General features: G+C 49.5%; 1 protein-coding gene across 4 annotated transcripts; it reads left to right on the forward strand.

Annotated features, from left to right (window-relative positions):
* The first annotated feature begins 6267 nt into the window (after positions 1 to 6267).
* OSR2 (odd-skipped related transciption factor 2) lies at positions 6268 to 17211 on the forward strand. Of its 4 annotated transcripts, none has more exons than XM_016157864.2 (5): positions 6268 to 6356; positions 9559 to 9696; positions 13725 to 14492; positions 15547 to 15646; positions 16402 to 17211. In XM_016157864.2, exons 3-5 carry the CDS (start codon positions 13837 to 13839, stop codon positions 16582 to 16584), a joined length of 939 nt encoding a protein of 312 aa, XP_016013350.1. In that variant the 5' UTR covers positions 6268 to 6356; positions 9559 to 9696; positions 13725 to 13836; the 3' UTR covers positions 16585 to 17211. The 4 variants fall into 4 exon arrangements, with proteins under 4 accessions (XP_016013350.1, XP_036088788.1, XP_036088787.1 ...); XM_036232895.1 differs by lacking the exon at positions 6268 to 6356 and adding an exon at positions 13451 to 13551 and having other exon boundaries at positions 9315 to 9696; XM_036232894.1 differs by lacking the exon at positions 6268 to 6356 and having other exon boundaries at positions 9315 to 9696.
* The last annotated feature ends 536 nt before the right edge of the window (positions 17212 to 17747 follow it).

Below are 17747 nucleotides of genomic sequence, written 5' to 3' on the forward strand. Positions count from 1 at the left end.
AACAACAAGCTAGCCACCATATTGACTCTGGCTGGCCTATGTTTATGTGAGAGATAAATTAACTTCTCTATTGTTTATCCTATGTTATTTGGGATTTTCTGATATCAGAGCTCAGTTGTATTCTAACTGATACCATTTCCTTTCCCTTAAGACCTGCTATATCAATGACATCCCCATATTAATTGCATCATTTTATTGTAGAGTAACATCCAAAATAATAGCTTTTAAGCCTAAAAAAAACCCTACTCATCACAGATCTACTCCATGTATTCTCTAATAACAATTAAAAAAGGAGTACAACAAAATGTAATGCACAGTACAGTATTCCTATTTATCAACAGTGAAAATGTAGACATTTTTTTCTTGATAAAAGGCAGATAACTTTTTCTCTAGAAAGTCTTGTTATATCAACTTAATTTCTGTACTCTTGACCACTAGATACTAGCATGGGTCAGATTTCTTCTCCTTGGTCTCCTCTTCAAGTCCTTGGAGGAGTGGAAGGAATAATTTTTTGCTAATGAGGTCAGTTCATGTTAATGGGTAAGAAAGAATCATAGCTACTGATAGCATTGATATGCATCCATGTCATTAAGCCCTCAGAATATCCTTAATTGGCAGATTTAGAAACTGAGGCTCCAACAAGTGGCATGTCTTGCTCAAGGTAATTATTAACTTCAGACTTTGGATTCAAGTTTTCTGATTCATACTATATCATAACTGCCTACTTGCTTGTCTATTTCTCCACTAGGCAGTAGCTTCTTATTCACTGTTGCATCCCCAGCACCTACCACAAGGCCTAACATACTAAACATCCTCAATAAATATATGTTAAATGAATTAACAAGTCTAAAATCCCACTCTGCCATTGCTCCCTTGCTCTGCAAGGGTTCTACAAACCAATGCTCTTAATATATTCCAGGTCACTTCCAGGCCATACGGCCCGTCAAGAGAATGTGGTCAAGGATGAGACAGAGGGGAGCAGGAATGGTGCACACACCCATATGACACACTAGTGTTCTCTTCCACACTCTCCTGAGCCTGGGTGGGCCCACCATGCAGGGCATTGGCTGTGTTCCTCACAGCCTGGGAGACAACTTGCACTTTGTGTACTTTTCCAGGGAAAGGAAAAGGCAACTGTGGTCTCACACGTGTTAGAAATGCTGCTGCCTGGTGTCCTGACATTATAGCATCCACCCAGTCTGATTCCTGGAGCCAGGCCCACTTGCCAAGCATGGCTGGGGAGGTAGAGGGAAAGGACATGGGAAGAGGGGTTAGGCACTGTGAAATGAAGTATGTGGCCAAGACATGCAATGTGAACAGGCATTATGACACAGTACATATGGGGCAAGAGTAGAATGGGGCCTCTCAGCTTCTTATATATGTGTGTCTCCAGACCCATTGAAGTTGTCTGTGTTTAGGCTAAGAGGCAAGGATAATAGAGCTCATCATTACTTGTAAGACCTGGATTCTCTAAAGCCAACTGGATCTGAGCTGGTCCTGCCCCAAATTCTCCCAAGGAACAGTAAGGATAGAGCCAGCCTAGGTGCCTGCTACTTCCTTTCCTTCACTCCTCCCTCCAGTGGGGCTGCCAGAGGAAGAACGATTTTTGGTGATCTTTCTTTCTTTCTTTTTCTCTCCCTCTCTCTCCTTCCTTCCTTCCTTCCTTCCTTCCTTCCTTCCTTCCTTCCTTCCTTCCTTTTCTTTCTCTCTCTCTCTCTCTCTCTCTCTCTCTCTCTCTCTCTCTTCCTTCCTTCCTCCTCTTCTTCTTCTTTCTTTCTTTCTTCTTTCTTTCTTTCTTCTTTCTTTCTTTCTTCTTTCTTCTTTCTTTCTTTCTTTCTTTCTTTCTCTCTTTCTTTCTTCTTTCTTTTCTTTCTGTGGCTACCTACAGAGTCAAGGGGTGAAAAAGGGCTTGAGTGAGCTATGGTCACCAATCATAAGAAATCTACAGCTAAATTATCACCTGGCATGGTGGAAATAACATTATTGTAAAATGTTGTCATGATATTAAGGTCTTCCAGTTGCAAAGCCAAAAGTTAAGCCAGTACTGGCATTCATTTTCCAATAAATGAGCTGGCTTAAACACCGACTTTCTCTCCTTGACTTGTAAAACTGACCTAAAAATGTAACGAAGTTCAATAAATGTTTTAAAGATTGCTATTAAGTACAAATGCTATAACAATTTAACAAAACCAGAGGAAAACAACCTGAAAATCCCACTTTCCTTGCCCTTGCCCCATCCCCAAGTCAGGGTGAAAGTTCATAGTCTCAAACAATAATACATTTGCCTGGTACCTAGTACATAACAGACACACAAATATATTCAGTGACAAGGAATTCTATGCGCCTGATAAGTTGGCACCTCACAGAATTTTTAGAGTTTGCTGACTTGGATTAGATTCAAGAATAGTGTATTAATCCTCTGGGGGAATATTCACAGGCAAACAACTACAGGAATATGCATTTTCCTTTGTTAAAACTTGTATCTGCATTCAAATATTGGCCTTGGCATTTCCTGAGTACTGGCTGTTTTGAATGTTATTATGTCAAACCATCTGCACTGGAAAGCAAAATCCCGTTAAGAAATATGATCACAGGTTGTAAAGAGATTATCATGTTCCTGACCATTATACATTTTATATTTTGAAAATCCCCATAAGAAAAGGTCATATTAAAATTCCAACTCTTTGTCAAAGTGGAGCTGAGTACTTTTATACAATTTATGACTAGGGTCAATATGAAAATTTAATTTTTTTGTATGTATTTCCAGTGGCTTTCCTGCTCTGGCTCACTATAATGAAACTTTTTCTTTGAATCTGAAACTGGATGACAGTGGCTCCTAGTTAGACCTGATCTTTGAGAAACTCTCCTCTGCCTTCGAGGCAAAGTGCCTCTACTGCTCTCACTGCCCCAACCAGAAAATGGTCTAGGGGAGGTGGCTCCTTACATGGCTGAGGACAGATTCTGGAGAGAAAGTGTAAAGTGAAAGCTTAAGGAAGGTTTTTTTTTGGCCTTAGAAAACTATAAAGCATGAGTTTCGATCCGATTTTTAGATACTCTGGGAAGGGGCAAAATAGACTATTCTTGTACTTCCAAGAGAAAGGTAAAGGTATTGGGCCCAGTCTTTAGGTGACAAATCCGCAGGTCATGGGTCATAGCCCAGGTACGCCTGACCTCCGGAAGCTGGGCAGTTCTGGGCAGCAGGACGCGAGTTGGGAGCGGGTGGGAGCCAGGGACGCCGAGTCGGTGAGAACAACCATGTCCGTTTCCGTTGTTCTAAGAGTGTCCAGAACAGCTTCAGAGAAATGCAGGGGCGCGCAGGCTCCGAGCCCCAGGCCAAACACCTCCGAGGACTCTGACACTCCCTCAAGCCCCCACCCCCAATCCTGTCACGCACTCCGACCCAGTGCAGGGAGGGCAGGAGGGTGGGAGCAGTTTGCGTCCAGATGAAAGTGTCGGCAGCAGGCACACGGAATCCCTAGAATGTGGTGAAAATAGGCAGAGGATAACATAAGCCAGGGCGAGAAGAAAGTCGAGGGTCGGGAAAGGTCATAAAATTGTAAGATGAGGTGTGATGCCTCTGTTCGGTCCCTAACGAGTATTTTCTGAAATCAGATCGAATCTAGTATTAGATTCTAATAATAAACAAACAAGCAAACAATTGACCACAAAAGGGGAAGGCACCCTTACTGCGCTCTCGCTGTGTCTCTTTCTCTGTCTCTGTCTCTGTCTCTCCCTCCCGTCTCTCTCTCTCTCTCTCTCTCTCTCTCTCTCTCTCTCTCTCTCTCTCTCTCTCTCTCTCTCACTTCCTGACCAGACTCCTTGAAGGGAGGGGTCTCCTCTTGTTCACCTGGGGATCCTCAGCACGTCTCCAAATATTTGGGAGGTTCCTCGGGAAAGTCAGAAGAATGAGAGTGAGCGAATGAACGAATGAGAGAAAGAGTGAATTGGCTGCCCTAAAAAGTCGTTTTCACATGCATTCTCTGATGGGAAAGAAAAGGAGAAAGAGGAAGACAGCTGAAAAACTAAATGGCGTACACCGGAGATTGCCCCCAAATGTCAGTTTGTCTAGGTCAGTGGCTCTCAAACTTAGCACGCTCTGGAATCACCTGGAGGGTTTGTTCACAGTTCGCGGGGCCCACTCTCAAGAGTATCTGACAGTAAGTGGGGCCAAGAATCTGCATTTCTAACAAGTTCCAGACATCGCTGATGCTATTGGACCACACTTTAAGAACTGCTGCTCTGGATGGTAACTCTGGACCGATCCCAGCGTCCCAGAGAAACCACCTCTGCAGCTGGAATTGAAAACTCAAGGCCCAGCATTTTAAAAACAGACCGCACAGTACGGAGAGCAGAGCCATGTAGGAATGACAGCTCACTGGAAATCAAGATTTTCGTTTGAATTTTCCCAATTTTTAAGCGTTGTCAAGTTTTTGTTTGTTTGTTTGTGTTGTTTTTCGTTGTTGTTTTTACCTAATAAAAATGAGTTGGCAGACTCTGCCCTAGTCTTTTCGGAGACTGAATCTTTCGAAGCGCGAGGGGCTGGGACAGTCCCACGCTGGGCAGGTGGAGCTGCCCCAGAGAGCCATTCACTGGGCGCTCCCTCCTGGGAGGCGCCTAGGTCTTGTGGTCTGCTGCCTGTCTTTTGTAAACCCGGTCCTCCTTGTCACTGACACCCGTGGGCTTCGTTAGAAAAGAACCTGGAATTCGAAGCTGTCGTCGTCACGACAGCCTCGAAATTGACCTGGCTCTCTCTGGCGAGGCAAACTGGAGACCCGCTCCACCAGCTGCACTGAAGGCGAAAACGCGGCGCGTCGGCGTGCATCCTGGGACCCCGCGTCCGCACCCTCAGGCGGCGCGCGCCTTGGGGCCGCGAGGCCCCGCCCACGCCCAGCACGTGCCGGGCCAGCCCCGGAGACCTCGCGGGAGGCAGACGGGTCGCCGGCGGCCTCGAGCTGGCTCTGGGCCTTGATAGTGTGGCGGCTGAAGCCCTCACCCGGGAAAGCCAAACTCCAACAGGACCGGAGCTCACGAGAGGGTTGCCCACAGGCTTGCCCACCCCGGTTATGGCCACGTAGCTAACCCCCTGTCCCGATCTTCGGCCTCCGCAGGCAGCTACCCCTTCCCAGTGTCTCAGTGCCTGCAAGCTGGTGGCTGGAAGGGAGCCCGCCGCGGCCTCCTGCGGCATGAAGCTGAGCGAGCGGCAATAGGCACAGGCAGAGCGCGGCCGGGCCCAGCGCGCCCTCCTCGCTCTCTCCCTGTCCCCAGGGAACAGCCAACCAGGCGAGGCGGCCCCGGGCGCTTGAGGCTGTCGGGCCAGGCCCCACTCAGGAGGTGGCTGAGCCCAGGGACAGCTGGAGGCGGCGGGTGGTCCTCAGGCCCGCCGGCCGCGGGCTGGCTCCCCGCGAACTGCGCGCCTCGAGACCTGTGTCTCCCCCGCTCTCAGGTCAAAGGACAGCGAGCACCTCCCGCCATGGGACCCTTTCCCGACAGGGCTTCAAATGCTGACGCAGGGCGCGGGGTAAGGCGTGGAGAGTGCGGCAGCTTTTCCAAACGCAGTTCCTTGAAAAACCTCTCTGCTTCTTCCGCGGGGATAATGTCCGAGGCTGATATCTGAGCACATCAGCACCGGACCGCCGAGAATTCCCTGCGCTGGGGTCAGAACTAGTGTCTTTCCCTGCCTTTCAGAAGTCAGAGCCGCTGTGAGCAGCGTTGTGAGTCCAACAATCCGTCTTAGAAAAAACCCACCAGGAGAGGAGTCACTAGGGGGGCCACTGCATGGAACGCTCGCCAAGGCCCAAGTGGTGGGGTTAGAGTGTCTTACAGGCTCTGACGACAGGCCCAGGCCTTCTCCCCGGCATCCCTGAGGCGCGCACTTTTCCTCCGCTGCAAACCGGCTCAGGTGGAGGTGAAAGGTTCCAGCCGCCAGAGTGGACGCCGGAGGCCCGCGCTCACACCCGCCTGCCGCCTGCGCGACCGCCCGCGGCGCCCGCGTCACGTAGTGCTTGGCCCGTGCCTCAAGGGGGCGCTGCGGCTCTTCTCGCGGGGTGCTGAGATCCCGCCCCGGCGACGTTTTCCCATCCCATCAGTGTGTAGAGCGCCGACTCGAACATACTTTTTAAAAGATAAAATTCTTAGTTTTCTGGCCCCTACCTCCGCCCCCTCAGTTATGAGCCCAGAGCCAGCGACCCTCCTCACTATCCTGGGGCTGGAGTGCACGCTCCCAGAGAGTAGCTGGGCTTCCTACTCCTCCACGCTGCGGCGAAAAGCGGCAAACAGTGCGGGAAGTTCAAATGCAAAAGGTCCCGGCCCTGAGGAGGCAGGCGAAGGCCGGGGAGAAGGGAGGCGAATCCTCGGAGGTAATGGCAGCTGGGATCCGTGGGAAAAGATGGGGTTTTCATAATTTATGTCTTAAAGGGTAGACGTTTTTAGGTTGTCCGCAGTGCATAGTCAGAGCGAGAAGGCTCGGAGTCAGCCCCAGGGATGTCTGCCTGACACCTGCTGGCTGTTTAACTGGCAGAGCCTCCTGGGTGGGCCGGGGGGTGGGGAGCGAGGGAGAAGGCTTGCGCTGCCAGCCCCCTCCTCCTCCAGCTCCTCTGCGTTTCCTTTCACCCGCCTTCATTCTGTCCTCAAGGGGAGTAAACTTTCGGCAGTTTGGGTTTGGGCAGCAACTGCTCGCGCGCCGCTAGTCAGTCCGTTAGCCATTTCCCTGGTGCGTCCTTGGTGTCGAAAGCTCAGAACCCAGCAGATGACTAAGTTGGCGGAAATGTCAGAGTGGACCGGCCGCGCAGCTCTGAGAGGGTGCATGGGCATGGGAAGGCTGCGCAGAGACGCAGGCCCCCGGCGCAGGTCTTCGCTCCCCGCATACCCGAACCCCACAACTCGCCTGGGCCCTATGGCTTATTTTCCGTGCCAGGCGTTGTAGCCCAGGGAGTCCAGCAGCCGAGGATGCTCCTGGCTAAGCCCCCACAATGCATGCGCTCTAGAAGCCGGCGTGGGCAAGGGGCTTGCCGAGATTGAGCTTGTAGGAACTCCAGGGCCCGCCACGGGTGGTCGCCGAGGTGGCCTGAGGGAGCCCTTGCTGCAGTGCAGCGTGGTGCCCAGCCTCCCGCTTGCCCTCCGCGTGGGGTGCGCACCTGCGCATTGCGGTGGCCCGACCTGGAGGCCGCCGAGGCGCTCCCTGGTCACGCGGCTACCGCCGAAGCCGGGAGCTCGCCTATTCCTCCCTACCTTTCAAGCAACCGCAGCACTCTGGGCTGGCGTGGCCCAGACTTCACTGTGGAACTTCGGAGGCTTGGGTGGGCGAGGTAAACATGGAAAAACCTGGGCTCGGGAGGTTTGCAAACAGAGAGGGCAGCTCGTGGGTGGCTGGAAATTCCGTCTACCTCTCGGGAAAAGCAGGCGATTCCTCCCACCACACAGACACACACACACACACACACACACACACACACACACACACACACACACAACGGTGGGAAGGTGTGAAGCCCGCCTCTGGGGAATTGCCTCCACTTTGGTGAAAAGGAAATACAAAGCGTAGGAACACTCTTCAGATCACCACCCCTGGAGTGTGTGTCCTGGGGGTCTGAAAGAAGAGAAAGTTCCCTTCAAATCTTCCAAATTGAGAAAAGCTGCGGAAAGAATGAGGCGGTTAGAGAAAGGGGACCGCAGGCATCCCGGTAGCTAGGGCTCAGGACTGAGTAGTAAAACGAAAGCACCCCTGTGGAAACCACAGGGGAAACATTAAAAAAAAAAAAAAACACCTGAACTCTTAGATATTTTACTACTTCTACGCTATTTGTCAAATCTACTTTGAAGCAGTTAAATACTGAAGGATATTGAACACTCGGGTCTGCATTCCAAGCTCACTTTTTAATCTTTGCAACTTTGAAATTGGAAGAAAAAAAAATAAAAGATCTGCTATCCCTGAATTATGTTTTAAGAAAAGAACGAAAAAATTTATCCGTCTCGGCATAAATAAAATTAGAAGGAATTTCATATTAAAATTCTGTCTCATAGCTTCTGCCTGGCTGCCCAATCACTGGTTCACCTTTTGGCAGTTTTTCGTCGTCTTCTTCTATTTGCCCATTTCCTCCCAACGATTGAGATTGTTTTAATAGTCTTTTGAGGCGGCACATCGCAAACCATCTTTTGGTGGAATACTTTTTAATTGTACAGCCCGCTGAATGGAAGATCTGTCTACCCCAAACGCGAGTTTGCCCGGGGCTATGACAAATTTCCTCTGGCGACTCGTCTGCTACGAAGGGCATTTTGCTCAGTGTTGATCAGGCAGATGTCGTCTGGAAAGAGGATGTTTAAAATGAATGTGTGTCATTTTCTTTCTGTCACTGAGTCACCCTTCTTCCAGAGTACTTGTGCGTTCTGCACTTATCCTTACACAGAACCAAACCTTTAGAAGAACCTGAAAAATGTATCTCTATGCTTCAAATCTGATTAAGTATCCTGGCGACTGAACAAAGACCTCCATTTTGGGGGTGTGGGGACTGGGAATGAAGATGTACTTGTTTTGAGAAGCTAAAATAGTATTTTCCTAATGTTTTTAAATGATTGTTCTTCATTCTAGATGAATTCTTTATTAATTTGCCAATGGGTTGCAAAAGCCCACCTCTTTAACCAAGTTGGTTAATTGTGTATGAAATGTACAATGGCTGATTAAAGCTTAAATATTGGAAGAAATTTCTCCTGGAACATTCCACATATGTCTTTGCAGTAATTACGAAATTAGTCAATGGTCACCTCTATAAACAAACTTCGTTTTGAAAACAGACGAAAGCAGATTACATATATAGTCATAATTCATTAAAAATATGTACAAGACTGTATTTTAAATTGGAGGGAGGATGATATATACTGGAGAATACAATCTAGAACTAATTGATTTTACCCTATGAAGAAGATGGTTATGTTAAAAGTGTTAAGATATGGAAATTAATCAAGCGAACGTACCAAGTAAAACCACACAATGCCCTTGGGGTTTTTCTGTGGGGTCTTCAGGAGGCAGAAAACTAGTTGTTCTTTCTAACAATGTAAGAAAAAGTGGCACCGAGAAGGAAGATGGTGAGCGTTGTGTTTGTGTGTGAATTTTAAACTGAGTCACCTTGGGCTCTGTCTCTGTAGCTGGGAAACCTCGAGCAAACCTGTGCCTTTAAGACTCAGTTGCTATCCAAACACAAGTAAACAGAGTAGACCATTAGCGGGCGCCGGGCGCGGAGGCGGAGCCAGGGCGCACTGGGCCCAGCGCGGCTGCCCGCCCGAAGGGGAGGCGGGGCCGCTACTAAAGCCTTGGACTCCCGGCCGCGAACAGCCTGGGGAGGGACGCGGGCAGGGACAGAGCTCGGCGCGCTCGCTGCTGGAGGGTGATGGCCCTGCAAGACTGCAGAGTGAGACCTTCCGCGGAGTGGGAGAAAGACTTGCGGAGGTGCGGAGTTCCGGGCGAGCACTGAGCGCCGGCTCCAAGCACCCCGGGTCTTTACGCATTCCACATTCACAGACTCCGATGAAGGCGAGGATCCGCTCTCACGGTTTGTGGTGTTCTAGATCATGTCTGCGGCTCCCGAAACTCCGCGCGGAAAAAGAAGTTTGCCGGGCGTGGACCCAATGACCTTTTCAAGCTGTGAGCCTCACTGCCTGGACCGGGTCTGAACGGCGCTGCCCAGGCGGACCTTTCTGCGGGAGGTGAGTGTCCGCTCTGGGAAGGGACTTAAGCCTCCTTAAGAAAGGAAGGGTGAAGGGGATGCAGGGGGCGCTCAGTCCGGCGTGCCACAAGTTCAGAAATTGTGAAAAGAAATCATATAGGTGCAATCCTGGGGCATTGTGTTTCTCATTTTATCGGATCCCAGGCACGCCACTCCCAGCTAACACCCAACGACAACCAATTTTATATACTGTTTTTAGTTTTGATTTGCGACATTTAATGTAAGCATTCAGCAAGGCTTCTTATAAAAGCTGATCGACGTACGCTGAGATAAAACTCCATTACCGCAGGATGTTTCTGACCCTGTCATAGGATTCCTGGTCCACCCGTCCGGGGCATCCCCGGCGGTGCAGCGCGGACGGGCCAGAACACACAGTGCCTGTCCAGCCAACGCGTTTCAAGAAGGAAGTAATAGTTCAGTCCTAGGTAATTCTCCAACCTTGTGCTGGCCTTTTGATTTTCCTCCCATTCTCCAGTCCTGGAGGTCGGGGGCAGAAGGCAAATTCCCCCGGGACTTAAACGTTTGGATTATCTAGCAATAGTAACGGAGGAAGGAGTTGTGGTGGTAGAAAGGAGGGAGAAGAAGGTGTTTGTGGACAGAGCGCTAGATCTGTCTCCCTACCTGTTAGCAGAGAACAAAAGAGGGCTGGCGTTTCCCACAGTGAAACGCCGCGGACAGCTACTTTCTCTGCTAAACAAACTGCAATCCTGAGCAGAACAAGAAAATTACTCAAGCAGGGGAAGCAAGGGAACAGAGAGAAACAACCCAGATTATGTGGAAGGCATCTTAATTTAATTAACTCCTTGAGAAGGCAGAGGCGCTGCACAGGGGCAGGAGCTTCGCGGCGGTTCTCCGTTCACCCAATCTAGTCGGGCCATTTTTATTTATTTATTTTTAAATGATCTCCTTAAATCCACTTGGACTATAGCTCTCTGATTTATGTAAAATTCCACTGTGGCTTGAGCGGAAATTCAGCGAGCATATTTATCTATCAGTTATTTCTCTCAGACAACACACGGGTTTTAGTAGCTGACCCTTGACTACTGTATATTAGTTTTAGATAATTCAGTGTAATAATATTGTTACCAAAAAGCAAGACTCCTGATCAAATTACCGCATACCTTTCTTTTCGCTAATGTTTTGAAAGCTTCATTGAACTTAGTATGTACACATCTCACTTGTTGACAGCCAGTGAACTAAATTTTACAAAACTTAGCACATGCCTGGAAATTCCTGTGAAGAAGACTGATGAAAGAAAACTAGCCTCAGCTCCACTGAAATACTTATGTCTTTTCATTGGTTTAAGTTTCTTTCCCTGCAAAATTAAAAATAACCAATGGTCCGAGAAACGGTATGATGGAGAAATGACAGCAAACGATGAAAGCTGTTATTGCCTGAAACAGTGTGTGGGAACTACGTGCTCAACTCCAGATAAAACGAAAGTACTTTAGATCTCTGCATTGACTTAAAATATCTTTTGACATATATTTCCAGCAACTCAGCGGGAGAGTGGAAATTTAAATTCTCTATTTGTGGCAAAGGTGTTTGGCGGATATTTAGGGTTGTTCTGTTTGTAAAAGGGTTTCAGAAGTCACCAGTGGTCTGCTCTTCTGTGAAGAAATGATTTCCCCTGCAAATTGAAATGAGCATACTACAAAACAGCATTTTGGTGCCACCGTGAAGCTGAATTAATATTAACAGAGCTCATTTTCATGTTATAAACCATCGGGCGAAAAAGGAAGGAAGATGGCACCGAACTTTGCTGGAAGAATTAACGTTTAACCTTTATGGCAGCGTTCACTTCATGCATTTGGAATTGAAACCACAAGTCCTGGTAGTCAGTCCTTCCCTTGGCAACATCCCCCCTCCCCCCCCACACCACACACACGTATACTCATGTAGAACATCGTAGGAGTTATACTTGCCTCCTGTATTTATTTCTAAGAAATCTAGTCTGGGAATACACCCAAATAATAATTTTGGTTTCCCCTCTATGGCGGAGTCTACTTTTTAACACTAGGGGGAAAATAATATTTTGAATCTGGAAAATCCTCATTATGCAAAAAGAAGGAAATAAAGATATAATTTATTATTTTTAATGGGAGGGGAAATAATGAGGTAGATTACCAGAGATGTTAGTAGAATCCTTTTTTTCGCTGTCTCTCTAGGACAGGGCTTGAGGGATTGCCATTGAACAAAAATGAATCTTGATTTGTGGTGGGAAAGTTTATTCCGAGTGGGGGTTTACAGTTTCGGTTGAATGGTCTGACTGAGACCCTCTCACTGTTACACACCTCTCATTAACTCTGGGCCTGAACTCCCAGACCGCATTGCACCGGGCAGAAACGGTTCATTAATAAATCCCTGTCTCTGAGCCTTTCCAAACAGAAGGAGGGAGGGAAGGTGTGGGCCTCAGGGAGGCAGCCAGACTGTGCCTTGCCAGAGCGCTGTGTCATCAGTGCAGCCCCCTAAGTCTGCCCTCAGAGCCACTGGCAACGCAACACACTCGAGAAGAAAGTTCAGGCGCAGAAAGGGGTGGGTGGGGAGAAAGGCTAAACAAACTCCCCCATCTTTTGCGGGGTTCCAAAGCCAGGCACAAAAGATGATGTCTCAGACGGCCTTTCAGTTCCTCATCAGGGAAAGCGCTCTGTGTTAGTCCCGCACCTGGGGAGCCGCCCTCAGAGGCAAGGCCCAGGCCCGCCGATCGGCAGAACCCTCTGCTATTAAGGGGCTGACAAGTGGGAGAAGGCAGGCCAACCCTGAATGCAAGCGAGGTGTCTCTGGGAACCTGGGACTGAAAGTAGACCTGGGTGTTCCCATTGGGGACGCAGGGAAAGAGGAGAGCGTGCACTCCGCTCTGGCCTCGGCCTCCGACCCCCGGCCGGGCTTCCCAGTAGCAGGAGCGCCGCCGCACACACCTCTGGGCGAATAAACAAGCTTCTTCCAGGCCGGCTGGGCCGCCCTGTGCCCTGCCCGCTGTGGCTCCCCTGCTGCTCCTTCCTTTTCCTTCCCTTGGGAGCCCTCTTTCCTTTTTTCTCCTGGGGCCTCACGGGTGTAGGAGCAGCTCCCGGTGCCAGGTCAGGAAGCTGTTTGGGCCTCGGGAGAGCTAGGCACTCAATATGCGATAAGGGGTTCCGGTCTCAGTGACGTTCTCCGCCCACCCCCAACTATTCCCCGGGAGCCAAACCATCTGGAAGGGATCTTGGTGGGGGGTGGGAAGGGACGGCCCCTGGGAAAGAGGAGGGGGTGATTCCAGGTCGAACCCAGCCCCCGAGGTGTCACTTTTCTTTCCCGCGGGCCGTCACCGCTGATAAATGGGACTGAGGCAGAGGAAGGAAAAAGAAAACCTCTGAGGTCAGCGCGGGGCGAGGCGGGCCCCTTTGAGGGCCCGAGGGCCCAGGAGCTCGAAGTGTGCTTCGGCTGCGCTCCCGTACCCCGGCCGCCAGGGTAAGCGCGGGAAAGGCCGCCGCGCGGCAGGGCAGCGGGTGCAGGGCGCAGTGCGAGGAGCAGCTGCACGGGGGCTGAGCTGGGCCCTCGGACCGCAGCAAGGACCCACAATCCGTCATTCCCCGGGGAGCTCGGAGGCGCCCTGGCGACAGGGGCTCGGCCTGGGCCTGGGGGCACTGGCGTCATGGGCCGTTGCTGTTGACGGAGTTTTGCCCGACAGTGTGGGGCAGGTGGGCCGGACTAGGTGCTGCGTTTGCTGGAGCGCCCCGTCCACCTCTCTTTCTCAGGCCCAGGTCTTCCGCTCGGTGCATGCTGGAATCCTGTGGGCGCCCAGCTCGCCAGGGTATCTTTTCCTGTCTCACCCGACAGCCTGGCCCTGCTGAGCTAGGTGTGTACTCGCTGGGCTGCTGCTGCTGCGTTTCCCTCTTCACTCATTTGGGGGCCTGGAGTAGAGTGGGGAGGAGGACTTAGAAGGAAGGTGTGGTAACCCGCGCCAGCGCCAAAAGTCAGGACGATCTGGCTTGGATAATAGTCACGACTCTCTGCCTCTGTCATTTTTAGGGTTTCTCTGCGTGCTGTTGTCTCACCGGGTTTTCGCCGGAGCCCCACGCCCACTCGCCTCTGAGATCTGGAAGAAAGGGGCGGCTCCTTCCGCCCCCCAGCACACCGAAGAATGGGGAGCAAGGCTCTACCGGCGCCCATCCCGCTCCACCCGTCGCTGCAGCTCACTAATTACTCCTTCCTGCAGGCGGTGAACACCTTCCCCGCCGCAGTGGACCACCTGCAGGGCCTGTACGGTCTCAGCGCCGTGCAGACCATGCACATGAACCACTGGACGCTGGGGTACCCCAACGTGCATGAGATCACCCGCTCCACCATCACCGAGATGGCGGCGGCTCAGGGCCTCGTGGACGCGCGCTTCCCCTTTCCGGCTCTGCCCTTTACAACCCACCTCTTCCACCCCAAGCAGGGAGCCATTGCCCACGTTCTCCCAGCCCTGCACAAGGACCGGCCGCGTTTTGACTTTGCCAACTTGGCTGTGGCCGCCACGCAAGAGGACCCCCCTAAAATGGGAGAACTGACCAAGCTGAGCCCGGGGCTAGGTAGCCCCATCTCGGGCCTCAGCAAATTGACTCCGGACAGAAAGCCCTCCCGAGGGAGGCTGCCTTCCAAAACAAAAAAAGAGTTTATCTGCAAGTTTTGCGGCAGACACTTTACCAAATCCTACAACTTGCTCATACACGAGAGGACCCACACGGATGAGAGGCCATACACGTGTGACATCTGCCACAAGGCCTTCCGGAGGCAAGATCACCTGCGGGATCACAGGTGAGGTGGGGAAGGGGGATGGCCGGGGAAGGGAAGGCGAATTTGTCCAGAACACCTAAGCCTCATAGACATTCTCAGTGTCACTAAAATAAATACCGTCGAAACTAGACTACATCCCCAAAGGCCCCCTCCTCCAGCCACAGCTATCCCCGACATTTACCTTTCCCCTTCACCGGGCTCTGGCTGCGTTCTTGTTTGGCATTCGGAAGGGGCTTTCCCCATCCTTCGGCAGTTAAATTTGGTGGGTTGGTCTTGGTGCTGGATTTGGTTTCCTCCCGGTCACCCTTGGGGCGAGGCAGGTAAAGCCGAGGGACCCCGAAGACTTTCCCACGGTGGCTGCCATCACACCACTTCTGGAAATCTTGGGCCGCCTCCACTGCGTCGCTTCCCTTCCCTACCTCCCGCCACCTCCCAGCCTCAGTTGCACTACAGAGCCTTCCTTACACAGCAACCTTCCTTTTAAATTTGTTTAAACTCGATCACTGTATTTAGACACAGCTCCCCATTTACCCCCACCCCCCACCTTCAACGAGGTATTAATAAATGTAAATTGAAGAAATACTATAACGTAAGTGTTTTCATCCAGTAAAAACTTCCCCAGAGTGGGGGTGGGGCATCTCTCTCCAGACTCTACTTGCTGTTCCCCAAGGTGGGACTTCCCTGTTCGCATCCTCCGCGGCAGTTAAGGGATTCGCTGAAATCAGTCGGCGTTCACTCGGCCTTGCCTTACGTTCGGATTTGGCCAGTTTAAATCCTAGGGAAACCGTGGAGGCCAGGAAGGACTAATTCGGCAAGATTTCGAGCTCCAAAATATGCCAGAGAGGGCGAGCAAGTGTAGACAAAGCTGGCGTCCAGTGAATGTTTTGAGAAATCTGTTAGTCGAGGTTAACCATAAACAGAATTACATGCGGGGGGGGGGGTACAATTTGAAAACCTAAATAATAGGAATCCTGTTTCTTTTGTCCTTTCATGACTTCGATTTCAGTAATTGTCAAAAGAAACTCGTCACCGTGGTGGTAAAGCCATTTCAATGAAAACTTATATTGATTTTCAGGTATATTCATTCCAAAGAAAAACCCTTCAAATGTCAGGAGTGTGGGAAAGGATTTTGTCAATCTAGAACTCTAGCAGTTCACAAAACTTTACACATGCAGGTAAGTTTTTCTTGTTTTAAAACAGTGACTAGTTCTGTTTTATGGTGTTTGCTCTACAAAGGGTGTTCAATGGTAGAGTTTTTCTCTTAAGAGACTATTCAGATTAGTTTTCTAGGTGCGGAAAGCCGCACTGAATTTTTTTCATACATAAACGTAATCTCATTTAACATAAAACATTTTTGTATTTTTCTTAAAAAGTAAGCCACTCTATTCTAAATCTTAATTTTAGAATTATCATTATTTTTTTCATCCAATCTGCCCTACATTTAAAGCTTTCGTGTTTGGGAGGAAATAAAGGTAATTTTGATAATGGAGGCATGGTGAAATCCCATATGCTCTCTCTCCCAGGGGCCTCATAATTTGTAGTTTTCAGAACATTGAGGAATAGTTTAATTTTCCAGCAAAGAGGAGCCTTATTACCCGGGAGAATGTCGTTCCTTAAGAGAGGATTAGACTTTTTCCTTCCCCCCTTTTCCTGCCTATGACATGGTGATGAAATGTAAAGAGCTGGAAATCGCAGAGCCCACCGCGGTGGCCACTGGCAGTTATCAGTGTAATCGGGCCTCTGTGTGTGCCTGAGCGTGTGTTTTCGTGATTGGAGGATTAGGAGCACAGATTTGTTCCTGCAAGTCCCCTCTTTTGTTGTCGTGCGCATGTTATGTTAACGCTTGTGATACCGATAAGACAGAAACTATTGAGAAGGGTGCCGTGGTGGTGTGAAGGATTAATCCTTTGCTTGCTTCACATCTGAACAGGAATCTCCACACAAATGTCCCACATGTGGAAGAACCTTTAATCAGAGAAGTAATCTGAAAACTCACCTTCTCACCCATACAGACATCAAGCCCTACAGCTGCGAGCAGTGCGGCAAAGTGTTCAGGCGAAACTGTGATCTGCGGCGGCACAGCCTGACTCACACCCCGCGGCAGGACTTCTAGAGAAGCCCAGGATCTGTCCCGTGCCGCCGCTGCTCCCCTCCCCAGACACCTCTCCACGCCTCCCACCCCGGGGTCCCACCCCCAACCCTTCACTGACCCCAGCTCTTCCCTTGCTGCAGCGCACCTGCAGCTCCAGGGAGTTTACTTCTGAGGACTGAGGACTGTAGTGGGCCACACACGTACATCCCTTCACAAAGAGCATATGCTAGTTTCCTGTAGATATTCACAGCTCATTTTAGAGCTCTGTACATAATGTCGTGGGTCTTTGTTTTATTGTTTTGTTTTCGTTTGTTTTTGTATCTTGTTGGATGCACCTAAGTATGGAAAATGGAAGCCAAATTTATCTTTAAAGACTGTATTTTCGAAATAAAACTTTTTCTTGTCTGTTTCAACACTCCTGCAAAAATGTCTTTCTATTTAAGTTCTGTTTTCCCTCTGGATTCTGGAAAAGTGGGCTACCTCTAAAATAAGCAATATCGAAGGGTATTCTTTATTCCTGGGTTTTAAAATAAGACTCACAATTTGCTTACTGAAACTTTGGCTCTTCTTTTTTTGTACTGTGACATTTTGGAATTGGATAACTGTGCTGTCTTTTGTTTTTTGAAGATATTAAAATTGATAACCAGAGGTTTTATCCTCTTTCGTTTATTCTAATTCCTACATATTACTCATTCAGATAAAAGCAATATAATAATCATTATTAAAACCTTCAACTCCAATTACTGACCTACTTGAAAGCACAGGGTAGGAAGAACCATAAGGAAAAAGAAGAGAAAGGAGCTTCTCAGCATTTCATTTTTTAAAAGGCCTTGACCTATTGTCAGAGTTTATAATGGGCAACTTCTCTTGCCATTAGACTTTGAACACTATGATTTAGCACTATAGACAGAGCCTTTCCCCCGCCTTCAGGGGTGAGGTCTAAGATCCTCCTACAGAAGAGTGCAGGCAAGTACAGCCTTCAGAGGTTGGAGGACAAGAAGAGGAGAAAGGAGAAACTACTTAGCTATGTTTGCACTAAATATTTCTTTCCAAGGGTGGAGATCATTTCTTCTAGAACGTTTGGGTTTCTCTGCAAAGCAAACTGAGTTAGGTCACTAACAAGGTTTCTATCACTGGTTGGCTTTTTGTCCCTGGGAAAATTCCAAAAGTACAAATTACTCCTG

Source organism: Rousettus aegyptiacus, unplaced genomic scaffold, assembly GCF_014176215.1.
Source record: "Rousettus aegyptiacus isolate mRouAeg1 unplaced genomic scaffold, mRouAeg1.p scaffold_m13_p_15, whole genome shotgun sequence".
NCBI lineage: Eukaryota > Metazoa > Chordata > Mammalia > Chiroptera > Pteropodidae > Rousettus > Rousettus aegyptiacus.

What these genes read in the sequence shown, in the direction of transcription:
- OSR2 (XM_016157864.2), top strand. Translation starts at nt 13,837, where the DNA reads ATGGGGAGCAAGGCTCTACCGGCGCCCATCCCGCTCCACCCGTCGCTG. An exon ending in GATCACCTGCGGGATCACAG is followed by an intron (nt 14,493 to 15,546) that starts GTGAGGTGGGGA and finishes ATTGATTTTCAG; the next exon opens with GTATATTCATTCCAAAGAAA. An exon ending in ACAAAACTTTACACATGCAG is followed by an intron (nt 15,647 to 16,401) that starts GTAAGTTTTTCT and finishes ACATCTGAACAG; the next exon opens with GAATCTCCACACAAATGTCC.